This window comes from Petaurus breviceps, unplaced genomic scaffold, assembly GCF_028583685.1.
Source record: "Petaurus breviceps papuanus isolate PSGF00001 unplaced genomic scaffold, PetGlider_PUasm1.0 673, whole genome shotgun sequence".
Classification (NCBI taxonomy): domain Eukaryota; kingdom Metazoa; phylum Chordata; class Mammalia; order Diprotodontia; family Petauridae; genus Petaurus; species Petaurus breviceps.
In genome coordinates, this window is record NW_027186448.1 from 1,549,679 (window position 1) to 1,573,324 (window position 23,646).

Here is a 23,646-nt window from a genome sequence, read left to right on the forward strand (position 1 = left end):
GCAGATGGTTTCAGAAGCAAGTGCTTTTCAAGGAGTTAACTGCATTGTTATTCTAGTAGGAGCTACCATAATATTCTTTTGACCCAAAAAGCAATGTTTTCAGGGGTCCTTGTTCCTGCCACAGTATGGTGCTCTCCAAAGCTGTTAACTACAGTAACTATGAGGACTTCTTGTGCCATGTTTTATGATTACTGTTGATCTTGTCAGTCTCTAAATGGCACTAGGCAGAGGTAAGCAAGGATAAAAATAGATGACTTTGTATTTAGGTCTAAAGAAGTAATAGAATTCCACTTGCTTAGAATCTTTGATATTCAATTTTCCCCAGAGCATGAATTTTACTGTTCTAAAATTTGTTAAAAATGTATTCGTTTACATGGTTCCTATTTCTCATGTCCATTTCTTAACATTTTTTACTATGTTATTGTCTTTACAGACTATTTTGACCATGGATGGTGAGGAAATACCAGACTTTTCAAGTTTAAAGGAGGAAACTGCTTATTGGAAGGGACTTTCCTTGAAATACAAACAAAGGTAAATGTTGAAAAGAGCATCAGGGAGAAGTATAACAATTAGAATATTTGCCTAAGGCCTGTTTTTTACTGTTATTTTAAAATAGCATGTTAATTCTAAAGTTAAATTTTCAGAGTTAGGAGGGAAGGAGAGTGTGGTCTATATTACATAATAATGTAATATGTTTTCAGTTGGGGCTGCTATTATTTGTTGGGTGCTTGTATAATTCTGACTTCATTATTATTTGTGTAATCTTGGACAAGTCCCGTAATCTGGTCCCAGTTTCCTCATCTATAAAATAAATTTGTGATTCTGTGAATAATAGTAATAAAGAAAATGTTAAAGCTCGTTGAAAAAGCACTATTTGTAGTCCCCCTGCAATTTTTGTTCTTTCTTGTCATTTCTTGAGTGAATATTGAATAATGGATATGGCTACGATTTTTTTCTTTTGTTATTGTTACATTTTTGATATATTGTATATATTTTGTTTCGACACAGCAGACATCCTATTTACTCAAACAGAATTTCATACAACCACTCTTTCCTGAAGGGTTGAGTAAAACCTCCTAATTAAGTGACTGCTACTTTCTACTTTTGTAGCTTATAGATTTGTTAACAGACAGGAATGATGTTTGCTTTACCTTTGAAAGTTGGTTCCAACAACATCCATTGTAATTGATGTGAATTTTGGTGCCTTTTAATGTTATCCTTATTTATGTTGTTACAGTCTTTACGTTTATTATTGTTTTAGCTCTGCTTTACCTTATACAAGTCTGCCCATGTTTATCTCCTTACAGTATCATAATACTCCAGTGCATTCATCTATCACATTTTATCAAGCTATTCTCTAATTTTTGGACAGATTGGTTTGTTTCCGAATGTTTATTACAGATAGTGCTTCTATGAATGTTGGGGTGGTTTTTTTTTTTTGCTTTTGTATATGGATTTTTCCTTGCTCATAGCTACATTTCCACTGAGAGCTGGGTTTATATCCAGTCTGGGTTTGTATCTGCAGTACACTAATAGACCTCATCTAGTAAGTCTGTTTAGTCATCCTCTAGTTGACCAGTTGTTCTCTACCTTTGAATCTTTTGCACCTACTGTTCTGGTCCTGCCAATCCTCAGTCTCTTTTCATCTTCTTTTTCCTCTTGCTTCTTCAATACTAAACATTGCTGGAAGAAGTTATAGAACCTTGTCAGCTGTGCCCATTAAAAATCCTTTTTCTTTAACCTCATCTGGGTCCTCGTCCCACTCATTGGCTGTTCTAAACTAATTTTCTCCTCAAGCTCCCTATGCTACTACCCCATTTTTTCACCCACCCAATCCCCCCATAAATCTGTCCTGTCTGTAGACAAATTAAAGCCGTCCTTTGAAACAAATGGACTAGGAAGACAAATTCATGTTAACCAGGCCTGCACCTTTAGTTCATTAACTAAAGAGGGAGGGAGACCTGTTTCGTTTATCAGTCTTCTGGAATCGTGATTGTTCATTGCTTTGATCAAGATTCTGAACTCTTTAAAAAAATTCCTTTTTATTATTATGAACTTCACAAGTCTAAATACAAAAGTTTCCTTTTACAAAGGACAGAAGAAAGAGGGCTGCTTAGGAGAGCATGAATATCCATCTACTACTACAACTTTGTAGGGATTTTTTTGGGGGGTGGTATGTTTCAAATTTAATATGGCATTTCCAACATTTCCCTGTTATTGTGTCCCCTTTTGAATTTTCTTTTGCTCTTTCCTATTTTTTAAATGATTCATTATTGATCTTTTCTTAATTTTTTAAATAAACTATCATCACTATCCCCAGTGACTTCCCTGACCAAAAAGAAACAAAAATTTGGTCACATAAGTATGGTCACACAAAACAGGACCCACACATTGGCAGTATCTGAAAGTGTATGTCTCAATCTGTAGTCTGTTATTTAGGTGGTGTAGTGGATAGAGTGCTGGGCTTAGACTAAGGAAGACCAGAGTTCAAATGCAGTCTTAGATTAGTACTGTCTGTATGACCCTGGGCAGGTCACTTAGCCTCTATTTGCCTTAGTTTCCTCAACTGTAAAATGGGGTGGTCTTCCTGGATTTTTCTAAATCTGTTCTTTTTATCATTTTTATGGCACAATAATGTTTCATTACATTCACATGCCGTAATTTGTTCAGCTGTTTTCCATTTAATGGCCACCTATTTTGTTTCCAGTTCTTTGCCTTCTAGGCTTCTCTTGAATTCTGTGTTTGTGTTTCAAAGACAAGCTCTGGTCTTTTTTTTATCAGTAGCCCTTTATTTTCCCCTGTAGGATTATACTGTTTTACAAGACAAGTTATTCTTGGTTTTAAGTCTTTTCTTGTGTCTTTTGGAATATTGATTTTCAAGATTTCCTCCCCTTTATGTGATCCTGATTGTCAGTACCTGGTGCTTAGACCTTTTCTTCCCACATGCTTGCAGTACTTTTCTTTGACTTGAAAGTGTTGGATTTTGACTAAGACTAGGTGTTTTAAACTGGAATTTCTGTCAGGAGGTGACCTGTGAATTCTTTCTACTTTTACTTAGTCTTCTGATTAATATAGATTTGAACAAGTTTTCTTTTATGGAAATTATAATTTTTTTGTTTGCTGGTGGTTTTTGGAGATTATACTGATTTTTAAATGACCTCTCCTCAACCTCTTTTTCAGAACAGTTTTTGATAGACAAATTTTAATAAAATTTCAGTCTTTTGGCCTCCTTTTGATATTTCTTGTTGTCTCATTTAAGTATTGGCTTTTATTCCCTCCATTTTATTTTTCTGGGAGTCTACTACATGACCAAGATTTCCCCCCTATTCCAAGTTGTTTTTTCACAGTGTTTTCCTTAAGTACTCTTGAATTCATTTTTAAAATCTTCATTTACCGTTGAAGTCTTTATGTACAAACCATTTGTTTCTGTAAGACTTTACTTTTGTACTTACTGAGTTACTTTGTCCTTCTGGATTTACCTCTTGGGCATCTTTTAACCCATAATATTTCTTTGTTGTATTTAGAATTTTCTTCTGTTGACTTGTGTCTTTAGTATCAATTCCAGGATGGAGATTTTGTGCTAGGGTCAGGCTGTACCCCTTGGATAGGGTGGACATGTCCTGTTTGGACCTGTTCCCTCTCTAGTCTAGATGCTACAGCTATTGCAGTTCTGGATGAATTAGAGGGGGCTAGACTCCACCTATCTCTTTCTTCTCTTTCTACTGGTGGTCTAATGTGGCCTCAACCAATCCCTATGTCCTTGTCCTTGTGTTTACAGCTAGAGACAGGCTCTACCATGCTGTACAGAATTGTAAGGGAAATGAGGGTTAAGGAGCAGGAGGGGGCTAACAGGAGTTCTGAGAACTGTCTTCTTCAGTGGCTGCAAAAGGAGTGTTGTTGGCTCCAGGCATCTTGGATGCCCCATGGTGCCTGGCCCCATCTCCCTGAGCAGTAAAGGCTGGCTCCTCTCCTGCCATGACTCTTGACAGGAAAGGGCAGAGTTTCTGCCGGCTTCAGGCTCTGTTTGCTGGAGGTCAGGCTAGCTTTCCTTCTCTGCCTTATGGATTGTCCTTGCTATGAGTACCAGTAGACTTCTGTTCATCTTCTTGTGCTTTCTTGTACTGTATAGAAAAACTTACTCTAATCTCTCCTTGGTTTTCTTGATAATTGTTTCTTTTGGTAAACTTCTACATTTTTTTCTGTGGTGTTTATTAGGCAATCTAAGACTGGCCACGATATTTCATGTTGCCATCTTAACTGGAAACCTATCCACTTCTCAAATCTGTACAAATGTACTTGTTAGCCTATTTCCAAGGTTATCAACAGTATCTTAATTGTTAAAATGCAGCGACGTTTTCCTAGTCCTTATTCTGCTTGACCTTTTTGTGGTTTGGGGCATTTTTTGATCCTGGCTTTTTCTTGGTGTTCTCATCTCCTTTAGCTTTGGTGACATTATTCTCTATTGGCTCTTGGTTCTTCTGTCTGACTCATCTTCAGAATCCTTTGATTCTTCAGTATCTCACACCCTCTTGATGTTAGTCTGATCTTCTCTTCTTTTTTATCTGCCTTGGTGATATCATATATCAATGCCCAACATTGGAAAAGACTGTAATCTAATGTGGATCCCTGGTGTTTCTCCAGTGGGAACATTGGTCACTAGGCTGAATGCCAGAAGGACCAGAGCTTCAGACTAGACCTGACACAGAGCTGAATACATTATCTACATGTGGGATATCTTTTAGATGTACCTGCCATGAATGAGTATAGTTTGGCCCCTGAGCACCCAAAATCCCTTTTCACAAGCATTGTCATTTTAATCAGCTAATCTCTTTTCAGATCTGCCATTTTCTTCTGAATATTTTCTCTTTTATTAATGGTAGTGACAAAAACACCACTTTTTGTTTGCCAGTTTCTTGTAATCTTTAGTAATGCTTTTCTGTACTGCATAGAAAGGATCTGTAAATATGATTTGCTCCCATGTGGATTACCAAAATTAAACAGAATTTGGATTTCTAGACCATAGTTTAAAAGATAGAAATACAATAAGGTGCTGTAATCTAATAAAAAAAAATGCTATAAGCTGAAAAGGAAGGGAAAGGAAGAAATCACAACAAACTTGCTATCATAGGATATTGGACACCTAGAAATTCATAGAAGAAGAATTCAGCAAGGGAATCATGACCTCAAATGTCTATACCTACATACATAGAAAATGCACAGAAAATAAGTAAGGGGACTAGGGATCCTAATGCAAGGAGGCAAATTTTACCTCATTAGGTATCACTGAGACTTGGTGAAATCAGATCCACACTTGGAATTTGGTTCTAGGAAGGTGTAACTTATTCAAGAGAAGCGGGATAGGAGGGAGGAACAGAGTTGCTTTGTTTATTAAGAAGAAAATCCTGGAACTAGAGAGGGGAAGGTGGATGGGGTGATTCGAACCTTTTGAGAACAACAAAGTGCTCTCATTCTGTCTCCAGACTTATCTTAGGTTTCAGCCTCCTCTTTGCTACTTTTGTTTTGCTTCTTCCACTCCACGGATCGTTCTCCTTGGACTAGAAAACAGAGGCACAATAAGAACTGAAGATCACTGCTTTCTCTCTATTGTTTGTTATAATAGTTCAATTTATACCTAAGAGTGTACCACTTTTCCCCCTCCATTGTTGTTTTTTTTTTTTTTAAAAACCCTCATATCCCTGAGGACTTATGTGAATAAAGTAGAGAAGACAAATATATTGAGCATGTAATTAATAAAAGTAGAAAACCAACAAATTCTTAATCTCTAAACAAACACAAATGAGATTTTGAAAAGGACAAAATAAATGGAATTGAAAATTTGTGGAAAATTGAGGTATTAAAATAGCTAATTTTGCTTAAAAGACTAACAAAATTGATTAAACTATTAGCTAATTTAATTTTTTTTTAAAAGAGGGAAACTGAATTGTCAAAAAAATGAAAAAGATGAATTCACAACAAATAGAAGAAAAGAAGGAAGCATTTATTAATAGCACCTACAATCTGACAGGATCTCTTGCTAAGTGCCTTACGAATATTATTTCATTTGATTCTCCCAATAATCCTTATTGGAGGCAGGTGCTATTGCTATCCCCATTTTACAGTTGAGGATACTGAGTCAGTCAGTGAGTGGTTAAGGGACTTGGCTAGAGTCATATAGCTAGTAGGTATCTGAGGCCAAATTAGAACTCAGTTCATTCTGATTCCAGACCCAGTGTTCTATCCATTGTATCACCTAAATGCCTCTAGGGTTAGGAGAAGAAATAATGAAAATCATATGGCAGCAAAATTGAGAGCTTAAAGAAAAGGAATGGATTTTTCTAAAAATATGGAACAAAAATTACTCCCTTCAAAAAAAAAAAACCAAGAAATAATCTGTATTTTGAAGGGAGAATATGAGTAAACCCTAAATTCCTTTGCAGATTTACAATTGGATTTTTCAGACATTTAAATAACATGTAATTTCTATCCATTCAAACTAGAAATAGATATAGACTTTTTATGAGGGGAATCGTGGTCCTGATTTCCAAAATAAGGAGAAATAAAGCAGAAATGAATATTCATGCAAAAATACTAAATAAAGTATTAGGGAAAAGAGTATAGCATTCTAAAAATTGCACATTATGACTAAGTTGTGTTTCTGTCAGGAATACAAGGATCGTTTAATATTAAGAAAACTGTAAAAAATCATTAATAAAACTCATAAAAAGTATATGACTATATCAGTAAAGGTAGAAGAAAACATTTAGTAAAATACATCACTCATTTGTGTTAAAGTTATTAAAAGACAGCAAAAAATTTGGTATTTTTTTATTTTTTTGGTAGTTTGATTTTTTAAAAAACTCAAGACGTTTGCCAAAATAGAAGTAGGAATAATTGCAATGTAACTTATTCTACATATAGTAACTCTGGGACATACTTTTTCACTAATGTACACTGTGTCTCTGGGGGAGAGTGGGCACAAACTTGAAACTGGGTGTTGTCCTTGAAGAGGATCAAAATGACCTCACTATGTTGGAGTCAAGGTATAGTGTATCTGATTGTGGCTGATCAGATCAGTACAAGATCATAATGGTCTGCCACAGGTCGGGCAGAGATAGTCCATATGAGCATTTGGGGGTAGAGCTGTATTTAAATTTGTACAGCTTACATTTCTTTTGAGCTATTGCAGTTTGCTTTGCTCATAGAGCACAGTGTCTTCTTGGATATGGGCATACTATGCTGCATGGTTCTTTGCCTGTGTTTCCCATGTCACACAATCAATTCCAAAGTTCTTCAGAGAGACCTTGAGAAGTGTCCTTGTATCGCTTCTTAGGAGTTACAGGTATCGTATTTCCATATAGGAATGTAAACAGTTTAACCTTATTGAATCTCTTATGATTTCTCTTTCCTTTTTTATCTTTTTCTGCTTCTCTTGAGTCTTGTATTTGAAAGTCCGTTTTTCTGTTCAGCTCTGGTCTTTTCATCAGGAATGCTTGAACGTTCTCTGTTTCACTGAATGTCTGTTTTATTTATCCCCTGAAGGATTATACTGAGTTTTGTTGGGTAAGTGACTCTTGGTTGTAATCCTGGCTCTTTTGCCCTCTGGAATATCATATTCCTAGCCCTCCAATCCTTTAATGTAGAAGCTGCTAAATCTTGTGTTATCTTATGGTTGCATGATATTTGAATTGTTTCTTTCTGGCTGTTTGCAATATATTCTCCTTGACCTAGAAGCTCTGGAATTTGGTTATAATATTCCTAGGAGTTTTCATTTTGAGATTTCTTTCAGGAGATGATAGGTAGATTCTTGCAATTTTCATTTTATTTTCTGGTTCTAGAATATCAGGGGAGATTTCCATGATAATTTCTTGAAAGGTGATGTTTAGGCTCTTTTAAAAAATCATTATTATGGCTTTCAGGTAGTCTAATAATTCTTAAATTATCTGTCCTGGATCTATTTTCTAGGTCAGTTGTTTTTCCAGTGAAATATTTCACATTGTCTTCTATTTTTTCATTCTTTGGATTTTCTTTTATTATTTCTTTTCTTTTTTGGAGGGCAATTGGGGTTAAGCAATTTGCCCAAGGCCACAGAGTTTTTGTGTTGTGTCTGAGGCCGGATTTGAACTCAGGTCCTCCTGACTCCACGGCCAGTGCTCTATTCACTGCACCACCTAGCCACTCCCCTTTCAGTGTTTCTTGATGTCTTATAGAGTCATTAGCTTCCATTGCACAATTCTGATTTTTAAAGAATTATTTTCTTCACTTTTCCACTTGACCAATTCTGTTTTTTTAAGGAGTTCTCTTCAGTGGATTTTTGTGCCTCTTTTACCATTTGTCCTATTCTGCTTTTTAAAGGTATTATTTTCTTCAGTATTTTTTAATGCTTCCTTTACCAAACTTTTGACTCTTTTTTTTCCCCATGATTTTCTTGCATCAATGTCATTTCTTTTCCCAATTTTTCCTCTATTTCTATTATTTGATTTTTAAAATCCATTTTGAGATCTTCCAGGAATTCTTTTGGGCCTGAGACCAATTCATGTTTTTTTCTTTGAGGCCTTTGATAAAACAGTTTTGAGTTTCTTGTCTTCTTAAGTTTGTGTTTTGAGCTTCCCTGTCACCATAGTAACTTTCTGTGGTCAGTTTTTTTTTTTGTTGTTGTTTGCTCATTTTTCCAGCCTATTTCCTAAACTTTTAACTCTTCAAGCCTTTCTTCCTGCTGCTTTCAGAACTAGTTCTGGGGGTCTGAAAGTTCTTCAAAGGTGGTATGATCTAAAGAGAGTTGTGGTCACTGTTCTCCTGGGCTGTCCTCTGGTCTGTGAGTAACCCACAAGCACTCTTTCCCATCTGGAACTTTGACCAGGGTTTCCACTCCCTTGTAGCTGTAAACTCTCGTGTGTTAGTACTCCTCACTCTGGGACTGTGACCTGGATCCATATACAGGCAATGTGACAGAGTCCTGTACCCCATGCCAGCAAAGGACCCCTTCAGTCTCCTTCTGACTAGTTGTCTGATCCCTTTCCTTTCTGTGGACTGAGAGCTCCAAAAACCACTAATGACTCTGCTGAGTCAGTTGCCTCTAAAGCCTGCTGCTGTTTTTCTGAGGCCTGACCTGTGCTGGCATGGCGTGTGCTAGACTGTGCTCCATTCTCATCCTGATTGACAGACCTTTCTTATTGACCTTTGAAGTTGTCTTGGACTGGAAAATCATTTCTCTCCATTCTTTTGTGAGTTCTGGTGCTCCAGAATTTATTTTGAGGTCTTATTTAAAGGTGTTTGAAGGGTAATTTAGGTGAATCTCTTCTTTCTCTTCACCATCTTGTCTCAGTTATATCTGGAGTTATCTAACTGGAGTATTCACCTCCAGACTTGTCACTTTTGTTTGTTTTGACCTTTCATTGTGGTATCCTTCCTTAATTTTACCATTCTGATTTTCAATTCAACAGTTATATTTCTCAGTGAATCTCTTGTTTTATTTTTTCACAGATATTTCTTATCTTCACTAATTTCATTTCTACCTTCGTTTCCATCAGTACATTTATTTTACACATTGATGTTCCTGCTGCATTGTTGTGGATAGCATTGCTGTAACTTTCTGTATTTTTCTTTCTCAGATGTTTGCTGCAGGTTATTTCATATCCTATCCATCTTTTCTTTATTTGCTGGCTTATTTGATCCTTTTCCTTTTTTTAAGAGATTATTGTCTTTGAAGGTATTTTTTTGGTAACTCCACATGTTTTTATTTTGCTATTTCTGTTGCTATTTTTGAAGAGGATATGGATTTTTTTTGTGCTACCACTTTCAGTTATTATATGCTTACATTGTAATTTATATAAATCTATATCTATATATATTTGTGTTCTCATCTCTACTAGGTTTAATTCCTCCTTGAGGGCAGGGATTATGTCTTAATTTGTCTTTGCCTCTCCCCTAGTGCTTATAGAGTACATTGCACATACTAATCACTTAAAATGTTTGTTGAGTGCATGTTTTTTACTTAAATTAAATTGTTTTCAAGTGGTTAAATCTTTGCGATGCAACATAAAATTTAACTCTTCTTTCTCTATTCTCAAATAGTTTTCAGGAAGCACAAGAAGAGCTGGTTGAATTCCAAGAAGGAAGCAGAGAATTAGAAGCAGAATTGGAGGCTCAGCTAGTTCAGGCTGAACAAAGAAATAGAGACTTACAAGCTGATAACCAAAGATTGAAATATGAAGTGGAAGCATTAAAGGTATTTGAAAATCTCACTATAAAATCAACTTTATATCATTATTTAATTTTTTGTTTTAGTCAGAAACATAACATGATATGCTTACTGGCATTTAAAACATCTCTAATCAGTAAATTAAAATGAATGAATAAATTAATTTATTGCATTTATTTATTTAGGAAGAGGCAGGTAGGTGGCACAGGGGTTAGAGCTGTGAGCCTGGAGTTAGGAAGACCCGAGTTCAAATACAGCTTTAGACACTTACTTGCAGTGTGACCCTGGGCAAGTCACTTAATCCTGTTTGCCTCAGTTTCCTTATCTAAAAAATAAGCTGGAGAAAGAAACAGCAAACCATGTCAGTATCTTTGCCAAGAAAACTCCAAATGGAGTCACTGAAATGACTGAATAACAACTACAACAATTTAGTGCATTTATTATATATTTGTTGTCACAGAACCATGCTTTTAAATACTGCTTTCATTTATCCTATCTTATTAAGGTAGAAAGTAAAGAAGAGCTAAAGTGAAAGATAAGAGGAAAGGAAAAAGACTAAGAACGATAGAAAAAATACAGTTGGATAAATGTGGAGAGCTCCATCCACCAACAGAGTGCAGGCTAAGTGTGTGACTTAGTAGTTGAAACTTAGAGAGTTGTGGCCACTTCTATGGCCATAGAACCATATATGAAGCAACTAGAAGGGCCTCTAGTCTAACCTCTTCATTTTATAGATGCAGAGACTTAAACTTTGAGAGAGTTTTAATGATTTGTCCAGGGTTACACAACTAGAAAGTAACATAGGCAGGAGTTGAACCTAGGTCTTCTTGTCTCCTTTGAACCCAGGACTTTTATCTACATTCTACACTGCCTCTATACTAGAGCTGAGGGAAAGAAACTGAAAATTGATTTTTAAAATAGTTTTTCCCCCATAGGATCATGAAGATTTTTGTATTGTAATGTTAAAAGGCAGCATGGTTTATTGGATAAATGACTGCCCTTGGAATCAAGAGGAGCTGAGCCCATTCTTGTTTCTGAGACATACTAGTTGTGTGAGTAGGAGCAGTGCCTCCAGGCAGCTTTCTGAAATATAAATTATAAGGGCGGTCAGGTGGCTCAGCCAGTAAGAGCACCAGCCCCAGAGTTGGGATGACCTGGGGATCAAATCCCAGCTCAGATACTTAGCACCACACCCAGAAATAACTGGCCGTGTAACCTTGAGCAAGTTACTTAACCCCGATTGCTTTAAAAAAAATAAGCAAAAAAAAAAAATAAATTATAGGTAAGGTTGGTTGAGAGTATTTACACTATGACTTCCCTATACTAATGAAGTCTTAGGTCTGAACTAAAAACCAAAACAATTTGAAAGATCTCATATTTTTTAAATGTAATTCTTTATTTTAGAGGTAGATATCAATTTTGATTATAGGATTATTATTGAGAGACTAGTGCTACCTTTTCCCATAGTACTTAAAAGGTACCTAAACTTACATTCATGTTCTGAGTCCTTTGTTTTGAAAGAAATTCAGTTATTTGGTGGTAGCCTATTCTGGATTTACCATAAACTAGATAAAGTTACACTCATATTCAGATTCATTATGTAGATCGAATTTATATAAAGTTTTCTCTCAGTCATCTACAGTTGCTGTCATTTAGGAGGTTTGTCAGTGTCCTTCTAAATTTTGAAAAAATGGAATCACATTACTTGCCTTTGACTCTTCAGAGAACTTATTATCAAGCTTTATTTTGGGGTTGAATGTCAGCAATAGTAGGTGGCAATGTCAGTGGAACTGATTTACTTGATTACACAAGTACAGTTGGAATTGATATTTAAAATTTTGATGAATCAGTGCATCCAAAATGTATATATAATTTGATATTGGAAAGGTGACGTAATCATATTATCAAAATTATGTTCAAATTTAATTTTTTTTCAATCAAATTATATGAAAACTAAATACCAATGACATGGTACTAGTCCCTACACTTACTCTTACTTTTAGGAGAAACTAGAACATCAGTATGCACAGAGTTATAAGCAGGTCTCTGTTTTGGAAGATGATTTGAGTCAGACACGAGCCATTAAAGAACAATTACATAAGTATGTAAGAGAGCTGGAGCAGGCCAATGATGACCTGGAACGAGCAAAAAGGTAGGTAATATACATTTTAATTTTTTTTACCCAAATATGGATATTCATGTGGCAATTTCAGTTTGTTTTTCTATCTGTCTTCCTGCACCTTACCAGAGATCCCAAACAGCCTGAAGTCTGTGATGACACTTTGCCATTGTCATAGAAGATATTCTTGGATTTCAGGTCTTTGTGTATGATGCCTTGTGTACAAGATACTCCATGCCTTTGATGATTTCCTGAGCTATCTTCATGGTTTTGTTTATTCAGGCTTATCTTGGGGATCCCTCACAAATGAGTGAAATATCTGCCCTTTATAGAAACTGGTGATGATGGTGAGGGAGGTTAGGAATTCATGCATGAAGAGCATGATGTTCTTGTACCACATCTGCCTGTTAATTAATCACTACCTTTTTAAACAGCTCGAGCTTGTCAGAAGACAGATTGTTACCTCCTTTGCCCCAGTAGACTTTCTACCCTGCCCAGTGGGCTCCCCCTTTGAGATTGTGCCACTCCTGCATGTAGACTCTGGTCTTGCTGACTTTGTGAGAGATTGTCCCTTTCCACAGCTTCCAGGAGTTAGAATGTCTGTCTCATTCTTGTCATCTTCCAGCTCTGATTTATTTGCCTCTTGTTCTTTTACCTTTGCATCATGGTTCTCAGCCATGGTGACTTTCAGTTGGTCATTGAACTGTGTCTTTTCAGTTACATCAGGGACTTTGGGGTAGAGTGGAAACATTGGGGAAATTAAACCTGTTGAACCATTGGGAAGGGGTTTGGTGGTGGTATTGTACTGAGGAGGGTTGGAAGACTGGAAGGGCATGAGGGAAGATGATGTGGAGGAGACGGCAGAGCACAGTGAGGTGGTTCATGGCTGGGGGATGTTTCTTCTTTGTCAGGGCTTTTGGGAGTGTCATGAAATGGAGTTCTGTCAGTCTCTGCCCTGGGTTGTTGTCTAAAGGCACAAATTCTGTCCTCTGTAGTTTATACAGTGGTAGGAACAATATCCTACAAACAAGGGCCTCTTTTATGTTTTCTTGTAACACTTTAACCTGCAGTTCTACTTCTCTCCAAACTTCATGTGTGACTCTGCTGCCACACCTGACACATCTGATATAAGCAAGATTGTGTGGAGAACCGGGGGTTTGTCTCTGTGTACTGTCTGTAGGGATCCATGGGGTTCATCAGAATGGATAGAAGGTGTGTCGTTGATTCTGTTTCCAATTTGGGACTTGTGAAGTTTGCTCCTGATAAAAGTCAAGAAGTTGCTCAGCAACTGGAAAAGTTTATGGCTAGGTAGGGGTGGCAAGCTGAACCACTGGAAAGAATACTTCAAATCACTGATACTAAGAAAAATGCAAATCACAACTACTCTATGGAAAGAGGAAGGATATATTCGGAAATGTAGGTGATATAGAAATAAATACCTTTAAAGATTTATTTTAAAAGAAACTTAAGTATTATTATAGATAAGTTCCAAAAATAATTGGCTTCTCCTTAGAAGTTATTTTGTCAAGATTTCTTCTACTGCTTATTCCACTGGACATATGTTTACTAATTACTAGATTACCTGTGTTTGTAAACCTGGGGGGAAAGTTTAGTGTGAAGGTTTTCTTAGTGCTTAGTAGAAGCAATTGATTATTTTTACTTGTCAAAACAAAAACAGCCATAGCATAGAATAAGAAGTGAGCTTCTGAGGCAATACTTCAATCCAAGTCTCATAACTACTTGCATTGCTTTATCTGCTATATCATTCTGCCTTATGACAGATGGTAAGCACTATCTGAATTCAGAGGGAGAGGGAGAGAAATAATTTTGACTGTAATAATAAAAAAAATTGAATAACTTTATCATAACTATTTACATACGCTGCATGTAAACACTTTATTTCATGAAAATCTAATATTTTGACCTTTATTTTTAAGGGCTACAATAGTTTCACTGGAAGACTTTGAACAAAGACTGAATCAAGCCATTGAACGAAATGCATTTTTGGAAAGTGAACTTGATGAAAAGGAATCTTTGCTGGTTTCTGTACAGAGGCTAAAAGATGAAGCAAGAGGTACAGTTTGTTTTTTTCCTGAAGTGATTGGTCCCAAACACTTATTCACATTCTATATGGTATCTATGTGCAAAGTGAATATTATACTTGGAGGCAGGAAGACCTGAATTTGAATCCTAGCTGACTAGCTGTCTTGATCTTGGGCAAATCATGTAACCTTACTCAGTCTCAGGTTCCTTTATTTGTAAAATGGGGATAATAATAGTGTCCTACCTCACTGGGTTGTTGTAAGGATCAAATAAGACAACATATGTTTTGTAAAGCACTTTACAAGTTTTTAAGAGCTATGTATATAAATCTTAGCTGCTACTATTATTTTTATTATTTTATTTGCCATTACTTTCTGTATTTTCTTGTATTTGATGGTTCTCTGCTCCCTTAGAGTACTCATATAATTCTCAGGAACTTAAGATTCACGTTTGTGTGTTCTACATCTATATTCCTAGCCCTTAGCTTTTACTTGAACTTCAGTTGTTTTCAAATGTTTGCAATTCATTTCCATTTGAATGCCCTACGTTTTCCTCCTTGCAAGTAGCCCTCCTTTCCTGCCCTACTACACAGTTTTCTTCCACACCTTGATCAATGCTTACAATAAAGCTCCCTTTTTCTAATTTCTTTTTTTCTTAAGGAGCCCCTGGCTTCAAAACCTTCATTAGCCTATAAGCCACTTGATATGATTTTGGGAGTCATTAGCCAAAAGGTAGCTGTTGAATTCATGAGAGAATATGAATTAATTCTTAGTGGGAGAAGAGCTGAAGCTCTAGTCTTGAAAGATGAATTTAGGAGGTTAGAGGATAAAGAAAAAACCAATGAAAAAAAAATTAAAGGGGCATCTAGGTGGAGCAGTGAATAGAGCACTGGCCCTGGAGTCAGGAGGACCTGAATTCAAATGTGGCCTCAGACACTTAACACAAAACTAGCCGTGTGACCTTGGGCAAGTCACTTAACCCCAATTGCCCTGCCCTTCCCCCTCCAAAAAGCAAAAAACAAACAAAACCAATGGAGCCAACAGAAAGAATTGTAGGCACAGAAGTAGGAAGTATCATTGTTATTGAAGTGAAGGAGAAAAATTAAGGAACAAAATGAATGTCAAATGTCCTAGAGAGGTCATCAAGGAGAAGGATTTTAAAAAATAATCTAGTGTTACCTAAAGAGAGATCACTGTTGACACTATTGACACCTTGGACAAGGGAATTTGAATTCTTAGGTATTAATCCAGTAGAGGGGTTCAGACTCTTTTTATAATCTTCAGGAAGTTGTTTAAACATAATTGATATTTAAAAAAAAATTATTACTTCCTGCTTGCTCTTTTCTTCATTTGGTATCCTTTTTTTCTTTCCCTGTTAGTATGTTAAGAGAATATATCACCTGCTAGTAGTAGAACATAAATTCCATTACTTTTTCAGAAAGGCAGTTAAGAAGGGATAAAGTATATTTAATAACTTTTCAGCCCATTACCTGATGTATTTTTTGCTCATCCTGATTTTTTTTTAACCTGGGTGTTCAATGGCACAAGTAATTATTCTCAAGATTTTAAATATAGTTTTTGAATGAATGGAAAAGCATTTAAATGCTTGCTCTGTGTAAAGCACTGTGTTAAGCAATGGGGATGCTTAAACAACTTCTGCTCTCAAGGAGTTCATATCCTTTTGGGGGCCACAGCACATTTAGAAGGTTTCAGGAATAAGGCAGATGGTAACACTTTGTAAGTATAGCTGCCATTAATAAAACCCTATCAGTTTCTGATGTCAGATTATTTGATGCTGCCCAGGTGTTTAAGAATTTTTTTTTCTGGGTTTGTAGTAATTGTTGACTGCGAAGAAGAGGGCAGCTTCAGCACCTATACAGGTCCCATTTCTGCAAGCACAACATTGCTGTTTTTGGGGCAGATTAGAAGTAGTGGTGTGAGGTAGTACAGCTATTTCTAGGACTCTTAAGCTTACCTCCATGACTGTGACAGTTGGTCACCAGTGGATATTGATAGGAATGGGCATGGCAGGCTCTTTCTCCACGGGCCTTGTTGCTCTGGATGATGGTTGTGGGGACAGTCTGGAAGCAGAGCTGAATAAACATTTTTAAAGTTCTACAACAACATTTAAATACTTGAGTCATTACATTAACTCAGTAGGCACCTTCTAGTATATAAATAGGAGAAACTGAATGGTTTAGAAAATTTATAATTGAGACATTATTGAAAGAATATGTATATTCATGGTAGCCCATTCAGGTATGGCTTTCTGAATGATATCCTATGCTTTGTCTCTGTTACTTCCAATAAGTGTTACTACCTACACTTTTTTTTTAATTGTAGATTTAAGACAAGAACTAGCAGTACGTGAAAGGCAACAAGAAGTAACCAGAAAGTCGGCTCCTAGTTCTCCAACTCTAGATTGTGAAAAAATGGATTCTGCTGTACAGGCATCCCTTTCCTTGCCAGCCACTCCTGTGGGAAAAGGGACAGAGAACAGCTTTCCTTCACCAAAAGGTTTGTCATTTCTTCTCTCTTCCTAGCAGTAGAATGTCAGCTTAAATAGTTTAATGATTAAGCAGGATATTTGCGAATACTGGTGGACCAGGCCTATGATATCTTTGGCATAGTGATATTCCTGTGGGAACTCTTAATTGGAAAAGTACTTTTACCAGTTCAGATTGATACCTGCTCTGCAATTTGTAATCTTAAAGAGTTGCTTTAGGGTTCTTAGAGGTTAATTGGCTTTCCAGGGTCACATAGCCAGAGGTAGGGCTTAAAAGCAGTGGTAACTAGGTGGCACGGTGAATAGTGCACCGGCCCTGGACTCAGGAGGACCTGAGTTCTAATTTGGCTTCAGACATTTAACACATAATAGCTGTGTGACCTTGAGCAAGTCACTTATCTCCAGTTGCCTTGCCTTTCTTCCTCCAAAAAAAGGAAAAAAAAAAACAAAATAAAAACAGATCTTCCTGACTTAGAATCCAACTCTCTATCAAATATGTCGTGTTTAAACGAGCCTTCATTAAAAAGGTAGAACACTTCTAGTCAGTCATTTAGTCAGCCAGCACTATTAAGTGCCTAGTATGGACCAGACACTGTGCTAAGTGCTAGGTATGTAAAGAAAGGCAAAAACAAACAAAAAAAAAAACCCAGCCCCTGCTCTCAGTCTAATGGGAGAGACAACATATAAACAACTATGTAAACACAGGATATAGATAGGAAAATTTCAGGGTATTCTCAGAAGGAAGGAGCTAAGATTAAGAGGAAAGAGGCTTCTTGTAGAAGGTTGGAATTTAGCTGAGATTTGAAAAAAAGTCAGGAGAGGGGCAGCTGAATAGAGCACTGGCCCTGGAGTCAGCAGGACCTGATTTTAAATATGGCCTCAGACACTGTAACACAAAACTAGCCTGTGATGTTGGGCAAGTCACTTAACCCCAATTGCCCTCCCTTACCCCCTCCAAGAAGCAAAAAAAAGTCAGGAGGTTAAGATGAGGAGTGAGAGTCTTCCAGGCATTGGTTAATGAAAATGCTTAGAGCCTGTAGAAGAAGTGTTATGTTTGAGAAGTAGCAAGGAGACTGATGTCATTGGATCACAGATTATATGGAGAAGAATAAGGAATAAGACTGGAGAAGTAGGAAGGGCCAAGTTACGAAGGACTTTAAAAGCCCAAAAGAGGGGAGTATAAAGCATGAATATGAACCATTTTTTTGTATGGATGACCTGCCAAAAGAAAACATTGGGGAAATGTACAAATTAAAAAACATTTTGAAAGAAAAATATGACATTTAGCTAACTTGTTTTTAAATTAAGCACAGAGTACTTAAAATTTTATTAAATAACAAATTAAATAATAAGAAACATACTTTAGTTGCAGGTAGAGGAACATCCAGGGAAAAGGGGATGAGATATATTCAAACCAAAAAGAGTCACTGAAGGGGAAAAGACATCTAAACAAAGAAAACCAGAGAGAGAGACATTTAGGATAGGGGAGAAGCCTAATGGGAAAGGGATTAAGAGTAAAATGGAAGAATCAAGATAGATAAGAGAAAGGAGCAAATATCTCATCTTGCCTTAAATCCTGTATCTCCGCCCTGCCAAAGGTCTTTGTTCTCACCTGCTTTGCTGTCTATTTCCTTCTGACTCCCAAAAACTCACCAAAAATGAACTGCAGCTTTTTGAAAGGCATTGGTCCCCCAGTCAGCCAAAGCAGCTTTGTTTCCTTTTAGTAGCATGTTATCTTTTTTTGTTTGCTATAATTTATTTATGGATTGAGGCAAATTTTAAAGGGGTTTATGAAGTTCTATTTGTATTTTGTTATTCCCTTGTTGCTGGTGGTGAGTTAGGGTTGTAATAGTATATAGCATAGCTCAGACCTTAGTTTAGGTCCTTAGAACTGGAACTAAAAAACTCTTGAGTAATGGCCACACCAGCATGTCTTTTTATGTCAAGATAAGCATTTATTTACAGTAACCAAATGAATAACAGCTAATGAAGTTTTAAATTAATAAAACAAGCAACACCAAATTTAGAATAAAGTCAAAGAAAACTACAAAGGCATCTCTAAACATTGAGATATCTTTTTCTGAACTTGTAGCTAATAAATTTTATTTTATTTCTTTGCTTTTTGGAGGGCATTTGGGGTTAAGCAACTTGCCCAAGGTCACACAGCTAGTAAGTATGTTAAGTGTCTGAGGCCAGATTTGAACTCAGGTCCTCCTGACTCCCAGGCTGGTGCTCTATTCACTACACCACCTAGCCTCCCCAGCTAATAAATTTTAATTTATTCCTTCCCCAAGAATTTACTTAGTCATTACTGTGAAAGATATATAATCTACTTTTTTTATAATTTTTGTGGTATAATTTTTAATAGGTTGCATAACCTTTTCTTTTTGTATTTATTGTAGTATGTGGTGAGAGTTTGTCCAGAACTAATGCGAGGCTACTTTTCAGTTTGTCCAGTAATTTTCATCAAATAGGGAGTTCTTTCCTAGATATGTTTTTTGAGTTCTTTTGACACTATTATTAAGTTAAATTATTTCTGATTCTTCTTTGTCTATTCTGGTCTTTTGATCTACTTTTATGTTTTTAACCAGTACCAAAATAGTTTTTTTCCCCATTTTTCGAATGCTTTATTAACTTCTGATTTACATCATTAATTTCCGCCAGATTTTGAGTTACAAATTTTCTCCCCATTTTTCTCCTACCCGCCACCCCAAAATAGCAATCCCATAGGATATTCCCTTCTCCAATCTGCTCTCTCCCATATCTTCTCCCATACCCCCTTCAACTTCTCCAGTAGGGCATGATGGATCTCTATGCCCCAGTGCCTGTATATCTTCTTTCTCAATTACATGTAAAATAGTATTAATAATAGTATATATATACACACATATATAATTTTAAACATTTGATTTTAAAACTTTGAATTCCAGATTCATTCCCTTCCTTCCTTTTCACCCACCCTTACTAGGAAGATAAGCAGTTCAGTATAGATTGTACATGTATAGCTAATGCAAAACATTAATATAGCAGATATATTATAAAAGACTGACTATATTTCCCTCCCTCCTATCCTACCACCCACTTGTTCTATTCTTTACTTTGATCCTGTCCCTTTTCAAAAGTGAGTGCTTCCAATTTCCCTCCCCCCAGCCTGCCCTTCCTTCCATCATCCCCCCTCTCATCCCCTTTCCCCCTACTCTCTTGTAGGGTGAGATACACTATTTAGTGTGTATGTCATTCCCTCCCTAAGCCAAATTCAATGAGAATAAGGTTGACCCATTCCCTTTTGCCTTCCTATTCTTCTCCTCCATTGTAACCATTTTCCTTTGCCTCTGATATATGAGATAGTTTACCCCATTATGTCTTTCCCCTTCTCCTCTCATTATATTCCTCTCTCACCTGTTAATTTCACCTTTTAAGTATCATCCCTTCCTATTAAATTGGTCCTGTGCCCTCTATGTGTATATATATATATATATATATATATATATATTTCCATTCCATTCAACTACTGAGAAAAGTTTCATAAGTTACAATTATCGTCTTTCCATGTAGAATGTTAATAGTTCAACTTTGATAAGTGACTTATGATTTCTTTTCCCTGTTTACCTTCTCAAGTTTCTTGTATCTGAATGTCAAATTTTCTATTCATCTCTGGTTTTTTCATTAAGAATGCTTGAAAGTGGGGCGGCCAGGTAGCAGAGCAAGTAAGAGCACCGGCTCCAGTGTCGGGATGACCTGGGGAATCAAATCCGGGCTCCGACACTTAGCACCCACCCAGAAACACCTGGCCATGTAACCTTGAGCAAGTTACTTATCCCCAATTGTTTAGTGGCGGCCAGGTGGCTCAGCGAGTAAGAGCACTGGCTCCAGTGTTGGTATGACCTGGGGATCGAATCCCGGCTCCGACACTTAGCACCACACCCAGAAATAACTGGCCATGTAACCTTGAGCAAGTTACTTAATCCTGATTGCTCATTAAAAAAAAAAAAAAGAATGCTTGAAAGTCCTCTATTCCACTGAATTACCATATTTTCCCCTGAAACATGATACTCAATTTTGCTGGGTAGGTGACTCTTGGTTTTAATTCCAGCTCCTCCGCCCTCCAGAATATTATATTCCAGGCCCTTTAACTCCTCAGTGTAAAAGCTGCCAGATCCTGTATTATCCTGATTGTGTTTCCATAATATTCAAATTGTTTCTTTCTGGCTGCTTGTAATATTCTTTCCTTGATCTGGGAATTCCGGAACCTGGCTATAATATTCCTAGGAGTTTTCTTTTTGGGATCTTTTTCAGGAGGTGATTGGTGGATTCTTTACCAAAATAGTTTTGATAACTTGACTTTATAATAAAGTTTAAGGTCAGGAAGCACCATTTCTCTTTTTAAAAAAAACCTTAACATTCTAGATCTATCCTCTCTCCAAATAAATTCTGTTTTTATTTTGTCTAACTTTGTGAAGTTATCCCTTTCTTCAGTTTGATTTCTGTAGCAATAAATCTTAAATTTAATTTATGTAGTACTATCATAGCCTTGAGTACCAAATATCCTTCCAGTTATTTAAGTTGTTTTTAGTTTCTTTAAGGAATTTTTTGTAATTGTTTCTTTGTGGGTATTGAGTATGCTTTGGTAGTTTGATTCCCTGGCATTTTATGCATTTTGTGTGTACTTTGAATGGAGCTTTCTATTATTGCTTCTCATATTTTGTTATTGTTACATAAAAAGAAACATAAGTATTTGTTGGTTTATTTTGTAGTCTTCAACTTAACTGAAACTTAATTATTGTCTCAAATAGTTTCTTTGATTGCCTAGGATTTTTAAAGCAAACCATCATAAGTACAGGGCTAGGGACTAGACCTGTTATTTGGTTTTTTTTTTTTTGCTTTTTGAGAGGGGGATGTAGGGCAATTGGGGGTAAGTGACTTGCCCAAGGTTATATGGCTAGTGTTAAGTATCTGAGGTCGGATTTGAACTCAGGTCCTCCTAACTCCAGGGCCGGTTCTCTATTCACTGCTCCACCTAACCGCCCCATAGACCTGTAATTTTACTGGTATGAGGAATTACTGGATAAAGAAAGACCCTCTAACCAATGCAGATGAGCACCGACTCATTATTAATTTAATTTAATTAATTCAAAATTAATCTTAGAGAGTTTAAAATTTCCAAAGTCTCTCATGTGCTGATAATAACATTCTCAGGGTCATAAATCAGTACAGTGCTTGAAGCAAGACTGGAATTTAGGTCTTTCTGCCTCAAGAGCCAGGTCTTTAGTGCGCACTAAACCTTGCTGCCTCTAGTAGTACACTGTTATGTCATCACTATGAAGGGATAGTCTTATCTATTCTTTGTTTATCTTTATACTAATTTTTTCTCTTTGTTTTATTGCTAGCATTTCTAGAACTGTGTTATATAACATCAGGGGAAAAGGCAATCTTCATTCCTATAGGTATTAGTAAAATTTCTAGTGTTTTCCCATTGCATATAAGAATAGCTTTTTATTTTAGGTGATTCGTCTATCTATGCCTGTTCTTTGTAGAATTTTTAGTATAAGGTTTTATACTGTTTTTTATACTTTTTTGTATTTATTTATACAATTATGTAATTTGGGATAAAAAATGTGATTAGTATGCCCTTTTTTCTAGCATTTTGTAATCAGCATGGGGGGGGCTGGGTGGAGTCAAGAACAAAGTGTCAAATCTATACTATAATGAAGCATCGAAGTAGAACTGTGGAGAATTTGTTTTTATTTATTTTACTTGTTACAACTTTTTTTAGGGGAGTAGATATGTTCCATTTTCTCATCTTCATAACATTTCAACTTGGTAGCCTTGTCTAAAGAAATAAAAATTAGTAAATGTTTTAGAACAGATTTTTTACTCAGATTTTCCCATGCTTACTCAATCTAACATTTTCTTTTGTGCATAGGAAAGGTTCTTCAATCTCTGTATTTTGTCTCTAAAATGATTCTTCTTCATTTTCAACTGAGACAATTTATTTAAAGTGTTTGGGGGGGGGTTAGAAAATACTTCAGTTGTTATTAGTATTTAAGGAGCAAAATTAATTTTTGAAATTGGTAGTTGCATATTATAATTATTACCATAGATGAGGGCACAGGCTAAATGCCTATTTATAAATAGTTTCGATACCTACAGAATATTCTCTATATCTTGATATTTATTTTTACTTTAGATGGAGAGCAAAGTCTGTGGTAAATCCAAAATTGGCTATGGTTTCATGCTAGCGCTGAATCCATTTTGCTCTTTCCTTTGAGGCAGGAGACATGAAGGAGAGGGGGGATGTGTATACATCTAGAACTAACTTAATCATTAAAAAGTAGGGGTAGGAGTTATGAAATTATGCTTATGATGAGCAAATGTAATATGTGCAAAACTTAGAGAAATATAAACACATGTCTTTATTTCCTCTAGGTATACCAAATGGTTTTGGTACCAGCCCATTAACTCCTTCTGCAAGGATATCGGCATTAAACATTGTGGGGGATCTCTTGCGGAAAGTAGGGGTGAGCACTCAGCTATTTATCTCTTTAAGTTACAGTGTGGTTACTCTATTATGTTGAAAGCACAGAATAGAAAGGAACCCTTCTTACATTAAGAAAATGTCTAAACTGAGAAACCATAGGATGCAGTGTCTACAAGATTTTTTAATGGAAAACAAATTCCATATTTCTGTTTTTTGTTTTTTTTAGCAAGACATGATCATTTCAACTTAATTATTCATTTGGTTGAGTTTCTCACCTCTCCTCCCTTCCTGCCTCGATGCTGG

The 23,646-nt window shown here is 36.3% G+C and overlaps 1 protein-coding gene and 1 pseudogene across 6 annotated transcripts in view; one reads left to right on the plus strand and one right to left on the minus strand.

Moving 5' to 3' along the window:
- Window positions 1–23,646, plus strand: part of NDEL1 (nudE neurodevelopment protein 1 like 1) — a 101,668-nt gene that overhangs the window by 50,159 nt on the left and 27,863 nt on the right. For all 6 annotated transcript variants that reach the window (XM_069104163.1, XM_069104165.1, XM_069104162.1 and 3 more), the window contains 6 exons: window positions 434–531; window positions 10,072–10,225; window positions 12,202–12,350; window positions 14,255–14,391; window positions 16,703–16,876; window positions 23,292–23,383. In XM_069104163.1, the coding sequence (XP_068960264.1) occupies window positions 434–531; window positions 10,072–10,225; window positions 12,202–12,350; window positions 14,255–14,391; window positions 16,703–16,876; window positions 23,292–23,383 (804 nt within the window). The remainder of the gene's footprint in view (window positions 1–433; window positions 532–10,071; window positions 10,226–12,201; window positions 12,351–14,254; window positions 14,392–16,702; window positions 16,877–23,291; window positions 23,384–23,646) is intronic.
- LOC138174017 (kinase suppressor of Ras 1-like) lies at window positions 12,367–13,152 on the minus strand (annotated as a pseudogene).